Here is a 13,971-nt window from a genome sequence, read left to right on the forward strand (position 1 = left end):
TTTTCTGCTTCTTTCGGTGTTACTCTACCTCCTCCACTCATGTTGGGGAACCTGGAGATTTTTAGAGAAAACATTTTGCTGGGAATCCCTAGGTTCTCCAGTGTGATTTGGTGGCCAGCTTCCAGTGTAGGTTGAGCATTGAGTCATACTCGGAGACCTAGAGATACCTATAAAGGCGTTCTCTCGGGGTGGCGGGGGGGACAACAATTTCTTTGTCTACAGTTTTTCCTCTTTCATCAGGGTCCGGTGGAGGGATGACTGTTGTGTTTCTTGGTGCCACTACAACAAATACTCAACCCCAGGTGGCTATGTAGTGGTCCTTTTAAAAAAAATTCAGGGATACTCGTCACTGGGAGAAGAATCATGTTCTGCTTATTGAGCAGTTCTTCTGTGCATTGACCAATGTAGTGTATATGAGTTTCTTCTACTATGGTGTTTTGGTGCTTAATGGATAAAGTCAGATTCCTAGCTTCCTGTTCATGAATGTAATCCAAATGAGACAAGTCTTGACATAACTAGTTTATTATGCCTAAAGAATGTGGGAGTGTTCAAAGTGCCCAAGCTTGAATGTTTAAGCCTCCTGACGGTATATCTTGGGCTAAATATTGCACCTTAGTAAGTTCCCCTGTTGACAAAGGAAGCATTTGCAAACCCCAAAGTTCTGCATTATTCACTCTTCCGAAGGGCAGATACCGTACATGATCCGGCTCTTAGTTCCACAACTACATTTCCTTATACCAAAGTCAATTATCATGCTTTTACAACCACTCAGCTACTATAAATGGCTCCAAAGGGAATACTGTCTGAAATAATGGGCCATTACAGGATGTTTTTGTATGAAAATGAATAAGGGAAAATTTTCTTCATGTCTTTATGACTTTTTTCGGGAATGTAAAACTTGAATTGGAATCTTATTTATTGTCGAAGGCTTTCATGGCCGGAATCACTGGGTTGTTGTAGGTTTCTTCGGGCTATATGGCCATGTTCTAGAGGCATTCTCTCCTGACGTTTCGCCTGCATCTATGGCAAGCATCCTCAGAGGTAGTGAGGTCTGTTGGAACTAGGAAAATGGGTTTACATATCTGTGGAATGACCAGGGTGGGACAAAGAACTCTTGTCTGTTGGGGCTAGGTGTGAATGTTTCAACTGACTGCCTTGATTAGCATTTGATGGCCTGCCAGTTATTTGGTGTGGCTTGTTGGTGCCTGGAGCAATCTTTTGTTGAGAGGTGATTAGATGTCTTTGTTTTTTCCCCTCTCTGTTGTTGTGCTGTTGTAATTTTAGAGTTTTTTCATACTGGTAGCCAGATTTTGTTCATTTTCATGGTTTCCTCCTTTCTGTTGAAATTGTCCACATGCTTGTGGGTTTCAGTGGCTTCTCTGTGTAGGTCTGACATGGTGGTTGTGAGAGTGGTCCAGCATTTCTGTGGTCCAGCATTTCTGGACCACTCTAACAACCACCATGTCAGACTACACAGAGAAGTCATTGAAATCCACAAGCATGTGGACAATTTCAACAGAAAGGAGGAAACCATGAAAATGAACAAAATCTAGCTACCAGTATTAAAAAAAACTCTAAAATTACAACAGCAAAACAACAGAGAGGAAACAATCAGGGACATCTAATCATCTCTCAACAAAAGATTGCCCCAGGCACCAACAAGCCACTCCAAACAACCGCTAGGCCATCAAATGCTAATCAAGGTGGTCAGTTGAAACATTCACACCTATGCCCCAACAGACAAGAGTCCTTTGTCCCACCCTGGTCATTCCACAGATATATAAACCCATTTTCCTAGTTCCAAAAGACCTCACTATCTCTGAAGATGCTTGCCATAGATGCAGGCGAAATGTCAGGAGAGAATGCCTCTAGAACATAGCCATATAGCCCGAAAAAACCTACAACAACCCAGGAATTTTATTTGTTTACGGATGATTTGAAACTCACAATCTAGTTCTCTGCTCCACTGTTGCCTTACTCTGAGGGAAAGGGAGGTAGCTTAGTTCACACAGATAAGCTCTGGAATGGCACCAGTTCAACCAGAGGACTGGAAATAATACCACAGTTCTTCCAAGTCCTTCTGCATTTAAGGTGCACTAGAGCTGTAACATAAGGCTGCCTCATATCTTTGTACAGTTATGAACTGTCAAGAAGTTCTTACAAAAATCAAAACACAACGAAGGGAAAGATAAGGACTTCCAACCTAGTTCCAGACATTATATCCCGCCCTTCTGTCAGTCCTGTGCTGATAAGAAGGCCAAAGTTCTGCAGCAGAAGGTCAGCTGTGCTTCCAAACGGGAAAATGGAGCAAGTAAAGCTGACTAGCACTTCCCCATTCTCTCCTCACATGATTTACTTGTACACGAAGAGGAAAAAAATATTTCATGTCTTTTGCACCATTTGCACAGATAGCTTTTGCCAGGTGTGCTGTCACTGGAAAGTCTCTGCTAGCATCCAGATAGAGAAAGTATTTTTTGTGATAAGTGGCAAATAGATTGTGAAAACAGGGTTCCCAGAGTGATTGTATTGGAGAATCTATCTAGTTTGCAGTAAATATTTTGCAGTTTTAAAAAAATGAACTTCCAGTTTAATCAAATAGTGGAAAATTGGGTATTATTGAATTATTATTATTTTTTATCGTGTCAGAAGCGACTTGAGAAACTGCAAGTCGCTTCTGGTGTGAGAGATTAAGCCGTCTGCAGGGACACTTCCCAGGGGATGCTCGGATGTGTTATCATCATGTGGGAGGCTTCTGTCATGTCCCTGCATGGGAAGCTGGAGCTGACAGATAGGAGCTCACCCCATCTCATGGGTTCAAGTAGTGGAAAATTGGGTATTATTGGATTATTTTTTTATCCTGTCAGAAGCAACTGATAAAAAACTGGAAATCACTTCTGGTGTGAGAGATTAGGCTATCTGCAGGGACGTTTCCCAGGGGATGCTCCCATCATGTGGGAGGCTTCTGTCATGTCCCTGCATGGGAAGCTGGAGCTGACAGATAGGAGCTCACCCCATCTCGTGGATTTGAACCACCGATCTTCAGGTCAGGTCAGCAGTTCAGCCAGCAAAAGGGTTTAACCCATTGCACCGCGGCGACTCCAAATTGGATAATTTGGTGTTTAAAATTAATAACTGACATTTTCCTTCCAGGGGAGGGCAGAGGTGTGCAATTTCGATATGAAACACGACTTTTTAAGTAACATGAATGTAATTTGTGCTTTAATATATTTTCTGTATGTCAATGTTTATATAACATGATTCTTACTGACTGGATGTCCTCTTGTGTGGAGCATGCAAATCCACATTAGCACATCATGGTTTGCTACGAACCACACTTCGTTTCTTCGTTTCTAATCTATATTTTTCCTGCCCTTTTTGCCAGCTGGAGAAATAAGCCATGGCTTTAGTAATGCAGAATTCATGTAAGCCAACAATAAACTATAGTTTCTGATTGTGGTTTAAATATTTGGGGTTTGTTAACAGGGATCGTTTCAGAAACAACAAGCCAGAATTTAACCACCTATAATACTCTAGCTTACTATTGTGTCCAGATCTGGCCTTTGAGAACCAAAGTAAACGAATGTTAAAGGATTTGCATGCCGCTAATAGAATTATAGCTTGTGTAAAATTCTAAACTTGCTTTATTGTGTTTGTTTGAATTCGGGAACATCTCCTTTGATTCTGATATAATGACAGTTTTGTTATTCGGTGCTATTTCTTAAGCTTTAAATATATGCCATTCTGGTTTGTATACTTAATAAAATGTTTTGACACGCAACACTGGTTTGACTACACTCATTACATGTCAAAGTGCAACAGCTACAGAAAAACGTTTGTTCTCAGAGTTGTTTACTTTTCCTAGTAGGTGTAAATGTCCCTGATCAAACCAGCAAAACTAATTAACATTTCAAAGCAGCCACATAATTAAAATGAATACATTTAGGCTTGCAAGTATCAGTGAGTATTTCTTTATTTATTTATTTACGACATTTATATGCCGCCCTTCTCATCCCGAAGGGGACTCAGAGCGGCTTACAAGATATATATACAAAGAATATATTATATTACAATATAATAGTATAGTACAATATAGTAATATATAATACTGATATTGTACTATGCTAATAATATAATATATTGTTTGTATATATAATATTATTAGCATAGTACAATATCAGTATTATATATTACTATATTGTACTATAATATTATATTGTAATATTATTAGTAATTATTAGTAATTATGAGTAGATGATTCAACTACAGTTTAGTTGAGTAACCAGAGAGCAGTTAATTTTAATTAATATGGCTGGAATGAATGATACTTTTTGAGGCTTTCTAACAGTTGTACATTAGTATAATACAAGGCATCCTCTTCCTTAAAGGTAGTAGTTATCTTTTTTAAACAATTATGGGCCCCCTTGTGGCGCAGCGGGTTAAACCACTGAGCTGCTGAACTTGCTGACCGAAAGGTTGGTGGTTCAAATCCAGGGAGCAGGGTGAGCTCCCGCTGTTAGGCCCAGCTTCTACCAACCTAGCAGTTTGAAAACATGCAATTATGAGCAGATCAATAACGCTTCTGTGGGAAAGTAATGGCGCTCCATGTAGTCATGCTGGCCACATGACCTTGGAGATGTCTATGGTGTCTTCGGATTAGAAATTGAGATGAGCACCACCCCCCAAAATCAGACATGACTAGACTTAATGTCAAGGAGAAACCTTTACCTTTCACCTTTAAACAATTATTTATTATTTATTTACTTCATTTATATACCGCTTTTCTCAGCCCTCAGGCGACTCAAAGCGGTTAAATTATACTTTCTACAGCACCTGATCTGATGAAATCATATCTCATTCATCTTTTCAATGATCTTGAATATCTCAAGATAACTGAAAAAAATATTAAAGTCTTAAATTGATTTCCATAAGGAGGAAAAGTTCCCAAACAGAATGGATCTTAATTCTGAGAAATGTCTATCTAAAGAAAAATATATTTTTCTGAATAGAATGCAATGCAAGGTTGGGATTTGGTGGGCTTCTAGGGAATGGAGCATTTTTGGTCTCTGTCAAAAGGCCTTTGCTGTTGCTCATTTTGATCTCTATGGCTAGCCATCCTCAAAATTGGGTCTCCAGAACAAATATTTTTGGACTGTTAACTCCCATGATTAACCTACAGCTAATTATAAAAAATGCCATCCAAAAGCATCTGAGACACGTGTTTGGGATGGATGGCAGATAGAAAGATGTGTCCTGTTGATGTTTTTTTTTTTTTAATGAAGTGAATAGGATTTAAGGGTGTAAAGACACCAATGAATCGATTCCAAATGCAGGAAAATGACTCAGTTTTTCTTATGCCAATCACTGGACTGAAATGCACACATTCTCCAGATAATTACAATATGTGCTTTCACTTGAAAATACTAGATTCAGTATAGTAGATTCAGATTCAGAAAATAGTAGATTCAGATTCACTATCTGAAAAGTATCATGTGACTTTTCAGATAGTGCCTACCTAGCCTTTTCAGATACAGACATGCCTCTGATAAAGAAGTCCCTTTTTACAAAGTCTTTTGAAGCCCTATCCAGAAATTACTTTTGCTCTTGCTATTTAGCTGGATTTGTAAAGCAATATCGGCACTGGAAAGATGGTGAAAGAGGGCTGGAGTAACATGGGGCCCATCTACACTGACTTTGAGTACCAGGTTGGAGCAGCAAGCAAGTCTACATAAATCATGCAGTAAACTGAGGGAAAAGGAGACATGAGACATCTGAGGGAAAAGGAGAACTGCTGGGCATACATAGGAATAGGAACATCTGGGAGTGGCAGCGGTCTGTGTTGGCTACTCAGAGAACGGCCAATAATACAACATCTGGCCTCACGGATCAGCCTACCGCACTTTACGATCGGAATCAACATCTTTCCACGGACAATTTTGCAGTGGACATTGCCGATCTTATGATAAACAGAGGCAGATGGACCTCCAAGAGGGCAGTTTGTAATTCCTTGGCCCAAATCCTGGGAAAAAGATCACAGGATATAAGATTAAAAGCCATAGTGTGGTTGTGGAGGGATTATCAATCCTCTGACCGCTCCACCCGTCTTCAAATTTCACCCGAAGACAACACTTGGCTTGGTGATCTAATGGCCAAACAACCTGGCCTGAAGAAATGGGGCATCACCATTAGGAGGGTAGTTGTGGACCCCCACATTCGCCCCTTGTTTGATCCCGGGTTTTCACCCCACCATGTTCCATCTGGCCCCCGGGCAAACTCCACAACTAGTTCACCAGTTAGGGCCCCCCCTCCTGGTTCGTATAATTTTGAGACCCCATCTGCCCCGGTTGTTCCTACTCAGCTAGCCACACTCCCCCGCTCAAGAACGCTCCCTTTATTCAGCCCACTCAGCTCCCTCGATGTCTCTTTATCTACCTCAACATCAGATTCATCCCTACCAAATGCCCAAGGGAGATTATTCCCCAGCCCGACCTCCTCCGCCGAGAGCTGACTAGATCCTGGCCGGGCGGGGGGGGGGGGGGGAAGGTTCCAGAGAAGGGGGGTGCCATTCGAGTCGTGTGGGGAAGGAGATTTGCGGTCCACAAACATCCCAGGGAGAAGCGCAACAGAGTTTTTGCGACCCTGGAAAAGGTGGGTAGTGGTAGGCTCCTTGGCAGCCCCCTTGGTCTCAAGGTCCTCTTGATTAATGCCAGATCCGTCAATGGCAAGACCGCAGCCATCCAGGACTTGATCCTGGATGAGAGGGCGGACCTGGCATGCATTACCGAGACCTGGTTGGACGAGGTGGGGGGTGTAAACCTTTCCCAGCTATGCCCACCAGGTTTTGGAGTGCATCAACAGGCCAGACAAGGGGGGCGGGGAGGAGGGGTCGCAGTGGTCTTTCGGCAATCCATCGCCGTGACCAGATGCGTTGTCCCGTAGGCTTCTGGGTTTGAATGTGTCCACTTGAAGGTGGGGAGCCGTGACAGTGTGGGGTTCCTGCTGGTGTATCGCCCACCCCGAGATCCAGTAGCTTCCCTGTCTGAGCTAGCGGAGGTGATCTCTAATTCGGCCTTGGTCTCCCAGCGCCTGGTGGTGCTGGGAGACTTTAACATCCACGCTGAGACCACTCTATCTGGCGCAGCTCAGGACTTTATGGCCACCATGACGACCATAGGCCTGTCACAGATAATATCTGGCCCCACTCATCAAGCTGGACATACTCTCGACCTTGTTTTTGTGGCTGACAACGAAATGATCAGAGTGGAAGAGCAAAACATCCTTCCAGTGTCATGGTCTGACCATCATCTGATCACTTTTAGACTTACTGCGACCCTAAACCTTCGCAGGGGTGGAGGACAAATTAAGATGGTCCGCCCTAGGAGACTGATGGATCCGGATGGATTCCTGAGGAATCTTAGGGTTCTTCCTGCCTTGGAGCCTGGTGATTCTATCAACGCCTTGGTAACTCTCTATAATGGGGAGATGGCCAGGGCGTTAGATACGATCGCACCTGAACGCCCCATCTCGTTGCGTCGTGACAGGCCATCTCCTTGGTTTACCGAGGAGTTGGCGGTGATGAAGCATACGAGAAGGGGGCTAGAGCGCAAATGGAGGAAATCTCGAGATGTGTCTGATCTAGCACGGGCTAGAGCCTCTCTTAAGGCATACTCCGTGGCTATACGGGTGGCCAGGAATTCACGACCGCCCGTATAGCGTCTGCAGCAAATAGATCATCGGAGCTATTTCGGGTCGTGGGAGAGCTCCTCCACCCACCAGCGGTGGAGGAGGTCCCTGACGACCCTGCAGCTCGGTGTCGCGATTTCGCACACCATTTCGCAGACAAAGTCGCCCAGATACGTCTCGAGCTCGACTCCAATTCCATCGCAGTGCCAGAAGAGGTGACGGAGGTACCTGCTTGTCCAATTTTGTGGGATTCTTTTAGGCTTGTTCTTCCTGAAACTGTAGAGGAGATTCTTGGGGCTGTGAGGGCGACCACCTCATCTCTTGACCCATGCCCATCTTGGCTCATTAAATCAGCCAGAGGGGGGCTGCTGGATTGGTTTGTACCGATTGTTAATGCATCGCTGGAGCAAGGAATTTTTCCATCTAATTTGAAGCAGGCTGTGGTTCGCCCACTTATTAAAAAAGCTTCTCTTGACTCCACGGTGCTGAATAATTACAGGCCTATCTCCAACCTCCCCTTTTTGGGTAAGGTGCTGGAGAGGGTGGTCGCCTCCCAGCTCCAGGGTTTCTTAGATGACATCAATTACCTAGATCAGTCACAGTCTGGTTTCAGGCCTGGTCACGGCACCGAGACAGCCTTGGTCGCCTTGGTGGATGACCTCTGCAGAGAGCTGGACAGGGGGAGTGTGACTCTGTTGGTTCTCCTGGACATCTCAGCGGCTTTCGATACCATCGACCATGGTATCCTTCTGGGTCGCCTCTCTGGGATGGGCCTTGGGGGCACGGTTCTGTTGTGGCTCCAGTCCTTCCTGGAGGGACGAACCCAGATGGTGAAGCTGGGTGACGCCTGCTCGGACCCCTGGCCTTTGTCCTGTGGGGTCCCGCAAGGCTCTATTCTGTCTCCCATGCTTTTTAACATCTACATGAAACCGCTGGGAGAGGTCATCCGGAGTTTTGGAGTTGGGTGCCATCTCTACGCAGATGACACACAACTCTACTACTCCTTTCCACCTAACTCCAAGGAGGCTTCTCAGGTGCTAGACAAGTGCCTGGCCGCTGTGTCGATCTGGATGAGGAAGAACAAGCTGAAGATCAATCCCGATAAGACAGAGGTCCTCTTGGTCGATCGTAAGCCGGATCGGGGTATAGGGTGGTTACCTGTGTTGGACGGGGTTACACTCCCCCTGAAACCTCAGGTCCGCAGTTTGGGTGTCCTCCTGGATTCTTCGCTTACACTTGAGGCTCAGGTGTCGGCGGTATCCGGGAGGGCTTTTGCGCAACTGAGACTCGTGCGCCAACTGTGACCATACCTCGGGAAGGCTGATCTGGCCGGGGTGGTCCATGCCTTGGTCACCTCTAGAATGGATTACTGTAATGCGCTCTACGTGGGGCTACCCTTGAAGACGGCTCGGAAACTGCAGCTGGTCCAACGTGCAGCAGCTAGAATGCTAACTGGAGCTCATTATCAAGAGAGGTCTACCCCTCTGTTTAAGGAGCTCCACTGGCTGCCTTTCATCTTCCGAGCCCAATTCAAGGTGCAGGTGCTCACCTATAAAGCCCTAAACGGTTTGGGACCATCCTACCTGCGTGACCGTATCTCCATTTACGAACCTACACGCTCGCTTCGATCATCGGGGGAGGCCCTGCTCGTGATCCCGCCTACGTCGCAAGCGCGGTTGGTGGGGACGCGGGACAGGGCCTTCTCCGTGGCGGCCCCCCGACTCTGGAACGCCCTCCCAAAAGATCTCCGACAGGCCCCTACACTAGCAGTTTTCAGAAAGAACCTGAAAACTTGGCTGTTCCGTTGTGCCTTCCCGGATTAGGAACCCCATCCCAAGTCCTAATAGCACTTTAGCACAGTTAATATTGCTGCACACCGTACTTTAATCCCGACGCCCCTCCTACCATTTCAGCACTTTTAACCTTGTACCTCTCACCGGCCGAACCAGTTTTTAATATGTCCTGATGTATAGTTACTGTTGTTTTGCTAATTTTGATTTGATTTGATTTGTTTTTGTTTTTAATTTGCTTTGGTTATTGCTTGTTATGTTTTCTATTGTATTGTGTTTGTGGCTTCGGCCTGTGTAAGCCGCATCGAGTCCTTCGGGAGATGCTCGCGGGGTACAAATAAAGTTAATAATAATAATAATAATAAACTTTAAGCTGGGGTAGAATAGGATCTACCATAACTTGTTTTACTGTATGAGCTTGCCTACAACTGGCAAGGTAAACAGCAGCTGCTGCTAGAATTTCTTTCTGAGTATGTCTGAGCAACAATACAGAGAAAAGGGGAAGTGGATAAGCCTATCTCACAAGCCGACTTCCAGCATGTTAAAAAAAAACAAATGTATAATTATCACCACCAAAATTGATTTCATAAGAAAATAGTGACTGGGAAAAATTATCCCTGGATACATCTTGGAAGAAATGCATAGAGGAAAGGTGGGGTATGATTGTAAGGGGGAAAACAACAATCCCACTGGTTAGGTATGTGATTTATAGTTTCTCCTTCTATCATATCCTCCCAATGCTGTGCATGGGATTGATTGTCTCAAGGCAAGCTCATTAATCAAACCAAACACTGCAGAGTCTTTATCAGTAGTTAGCAGAGATTTACAGTACAGCCTCTGACCATGTTGAGTGCTCACTGATTTAATAAGAAAACACTCCAACTCTTGTTTTCATCCAAACCCACATTTGAATGTTTAATCTCGATTTGTTGCTTATGTACAGCTATAAACAGGCACCAGGATCCCCTGGTCTGCTATCAGTATATACGAAGTTATACTCACAAGCAACGTCCAACAACAATAATAATAAATACAATAAAACTTTATTTATATACTGCTCCATCTCCCCGAGGGGACTCAGAGCGGTTCCCAGATAGCATCACAAAACATACAAGTAAAAACAACATAACCATAAGATTAACAAAACAAAATATAAGCATAAAAATTGTCGCCATAACACACATATATTAAAAGTAATCCTGCCTGTTCAAGGCAATTAAAAAATTTTAAAGTTTGGGCCAAGATTTGTGCAAGCCCAAAAATTCTAGGGGGCCTGGGAATTAAGTGCAATGCTATGGCAGGCAACAATAATATTAGGTACGGGTCTGTGGCTGTTCATTCCAGGGCCGATTAGAGAAAGGAATCTGGGTAATTGGTAGGAAGAATAAGGCTGTATTCGACAATGTGTAGGTCTGAGTTAGAACTGGTCGTTTTCAAAGGCTTGTTGAAACCACCAGGTCTTCAAGCTCTTACGAAAGGAGGGGAGGGATGGGGCTTGTCTTATTTCCCTTGGAAGGGCGTTCCAGGGGCGGGGGCCCACCACCGAGAAGGCCCTCTCTCTCGTCCCCACCAACCTTGAGAAGGTAATGAAAGAAGCAAAACACATGACAATCGCATGGCAAGAGGGCATCATGGCAAGAGGGAGAGCACAACAGGAAATGATACAATTCTCATCATGCCTGTCACATGATCATGACTCAGCTCCTTTAGTTTATCCCTCCAGTTCCATGTCACCACTTACTTAACCCTTCAGTGGATGTGTGTGACCACATGTCCACTAGAACTGTATTTTTCCACACAGTAATGCACAATGGAGTTACAGACAATGCATTTCTCATTAATAGAGCATTATCTACCTAACAATGATGTATGTAAAAAAAATCCTAAAAGCTACTTCATGAATAGGTCTACTATCTTCCTGCTTCTCAGATGCTTCATAGCTTCTTTCACATCCTTGTTTCTCAAGCTGTAGATCAATGGGTTCAGCATAGGGATCACCAAAGTGTAGAACATGGACACAACTTTATCTTGGTCTTGTGACCCAGCCTTGGTCCTTGGCTGGGCATACATGAAGATGGCAGTGCCATAGAAGAGACCAAGAGTGGTGAGGTGGGACGTGCAGGTAGAAAGAGCCTTCCGTCTCCCTTGACCAGTGTGACTCCTCAGGACATTAAGCAAAACCTGGGTGTAGGAGATGAAGATGATGGTTGTGGTCACCACAGCAATGACACTGGTGGAAATGAAAAGGATCACTTCAGAAAGCCAGGTGTCCGAGCAGGAGAGCTTCAAGACTGCAGGGATGTCACAGAAGAAGTGGTTGATCCGATTGGGTCCGCAGTAAGACAGGCGGAAAGCCCCACTTGTCTGAATTAGAGAGCCCACAAGACCGCAACAGTAGGCGCCCAGCACAAGGCAGGTACAGCGGCCTTGGGTCATGAGCAAGACGTAGGTCAATGGGTGACAAATAGCCATAAATCGATCATATGCCATGACTGCCAGGAGGAAACACTCAGCAGTCACCAGCATGGTGAAGCAGAACATCTGAGTGGCACAGGCTGGCACGGAAAGTGAAGCCCTGCCGCAGTGCAGGTGAACCTCCAGCGCTTTGGGTGCAATAACGGAGGAGTAACAAAGATCCAAGACAGAGAGATTACTGAGGAAGAAGTACATGGGAGTGTGAAGATGCTTCTCAGCTCTTATCAAAGTGATCATCCAGCCATTGCCCAAGACAGTAAGCACATACAGGAGAAGGAAGATGACTGAGAAGAGAGGGCACATTTCTGGCTTTTCTGTAAAGCCCAGGAGGATGAAGGCTGTCACGGTGGTCACGTTCTCACTTTCTGTAGAAGGGCTCAACCAGAGAGGTCTGTTAATAAATACATCAGCATGTTGCACTACAATATGCATGCACATATTTAGGGAGAGAGGCAGACAAAATTTAACATTGTTCTTTTGTGCATTCAAGTCATTTTCAACAATGGAGACCAACCTATGGATAGTTAAATGCCTGTGTGGAAGAGGAAGTGTGGAGAAAACAGCATCATGTAGTGGCATGTTAAAGTGTATTTAAGCTTAAGATTGTCCAGGCCATGCAAACAGAGGTATGATTGACACATACCATTACCCACACCTCAAATGTGCAACTGTACCTTTAAATCTGGATTTTGACAGCTGCTTGAGTTGTCTATTGGACAATGACTCTTGAAACCCAGGTTCAAATCCCTGATTGACCTTAAAAACCCACCAGATGTTCTCACAGTCTCAGACAAAAATAGTCCATTTCTGAAAAATCTTGCCAAGAAAAACCCTGCAATGGATTTGCCTTTAAATTGCCATACGTTGGAAATGACTAGAAAGCATGAATATCAACATCTATCCCATGCAATACTTCTACGCTTTTCTTTTTGATACACAGTTAATTTGCACAATGAACTTTATGGACATTCATGTCTCCTGGGCTTTGAAAAAAATGAGATTTTGAGCATAGCATGTAGGAAAGGAGAACAGAGCAGGGCAGAGCTACAGAACATTTAGAGGACATTTAGAGGACTCTGTATGTTTTGGAAATAAGTCCACAATGACAGCTTCCTCGTGCATATATTAATTACATTCATCTTAACAGATGTGTAAACAGAGATTGAAGGTTCTGAAACAGCTTTTGGGATCTTGTTCGGTTTACCTCTAGTGCTTAATGTCTAAAAAGATATGAGTGGGGACTAAAAGTTGCCTGCCCTGTAGATAATGACTTATTACATGTAAACCTTTTAAATTCCCGATAAATAAAAGCTGTGTGTGGTTAGTAAAGGGTAAAGGTTTCCCCTTGAAATTAGGTTTAGTCGAGTCCGAGTATGGGGATGGGGTGGGGGTGCTCATTTCCATTTCTGAGCCAAAGAGCTGACGTTGTCTGTAGACACCTCCAGGGTCATGTGGCTAGCATGACTGCATGGAGTGCCATTACCTTCCCACCGGAAGGTATTGATCTACTCACATTTGCATGCTAGGTTGGCAGAAGCTGGGGATAACAGTGGGAGCTCACCCGACTCCCAGGATTTGAACCACCAACCTTTCGGTTAGCAAGTTCAGCAGCTCAGCAGTTTAACTCATTGTGCCATGGGGTTAAACGATTTATTACTTAGGTCCACATTCCACAAACTGGCACTCTTGACCCATGCTAGACTTCAACACCTATCTTTTCCCAGCCAGCGTGGCCATTAGTCATGTACTGAATGCTATGTCTAATGAGTCTCAAGAACACCACCTTGGAGAATGCTAACTTGAACATATACCTAGTCTTTGACTTGTTCCCTAAGTTATGTCAATGCATCAGTAAAATGTGAATAATGCTATTGTTTACACACACACAAATTAAGACCCGAGGCTTTCAGTGAACATCTATTTTCTTTCAGCAAACCAGTTGTCTTTTCTCTCATCTATTAGTCCATCAACTAGATACATTTTTGGTTCTTAAATTTTGTAAAACTGATCGCAGCTTTGACTTTGT

The 13,971-nt window shown here is 44.3% G+C and overlaps 1 protein-coding gene across 1 annotated transcript; it reads right to left on the bottom strand.

The window, feature by feature from the left end:
- Nucleotides 1-11,360: 11,360 nt before the first annotated feature.
- Nucleotides 11,361-12,395, bottom strand: LOC132765465 (olfactory receptor 5AR1-like). Its single transcript, XM_060759748.2, has one exon. It carries the CDS (start codon nt 12,381-12,383, stop codon nt 11,361-11,363), a length of 1,023 nt encoding a protein of 340 aa, XP_060615731.2. The 5' UTR covers nt 12,384-12,395.
- Between the last annotated feature and the right edge of the window lie 1,576 nt (nt 12,396-13,971).

This window comes from Anolis sagrei, chromosome 2 (genome assembly GCF_037176765.1).
Source record: "Anolis sagrei isolate rAnoSag1 chromosome 2, rAnoSag1.mat, whole genome shotgun sequence".
NCBI classification, from domain to species: Eukaryota; Metazoa; Chordata; class Lepidosauria; order Squamata; family Dactyloidae; genus Anolis; species Anolis sagrei.

Excerpts from the sequence above, each read along its gene's own strand:
- LOC132765465 (XM_060759748.2), bottom strand. The coding sequence starts at position 12,383 with ATGTGCATGCATATTGTAGTGCAACATGCTGATGTATTTATTAACAGA.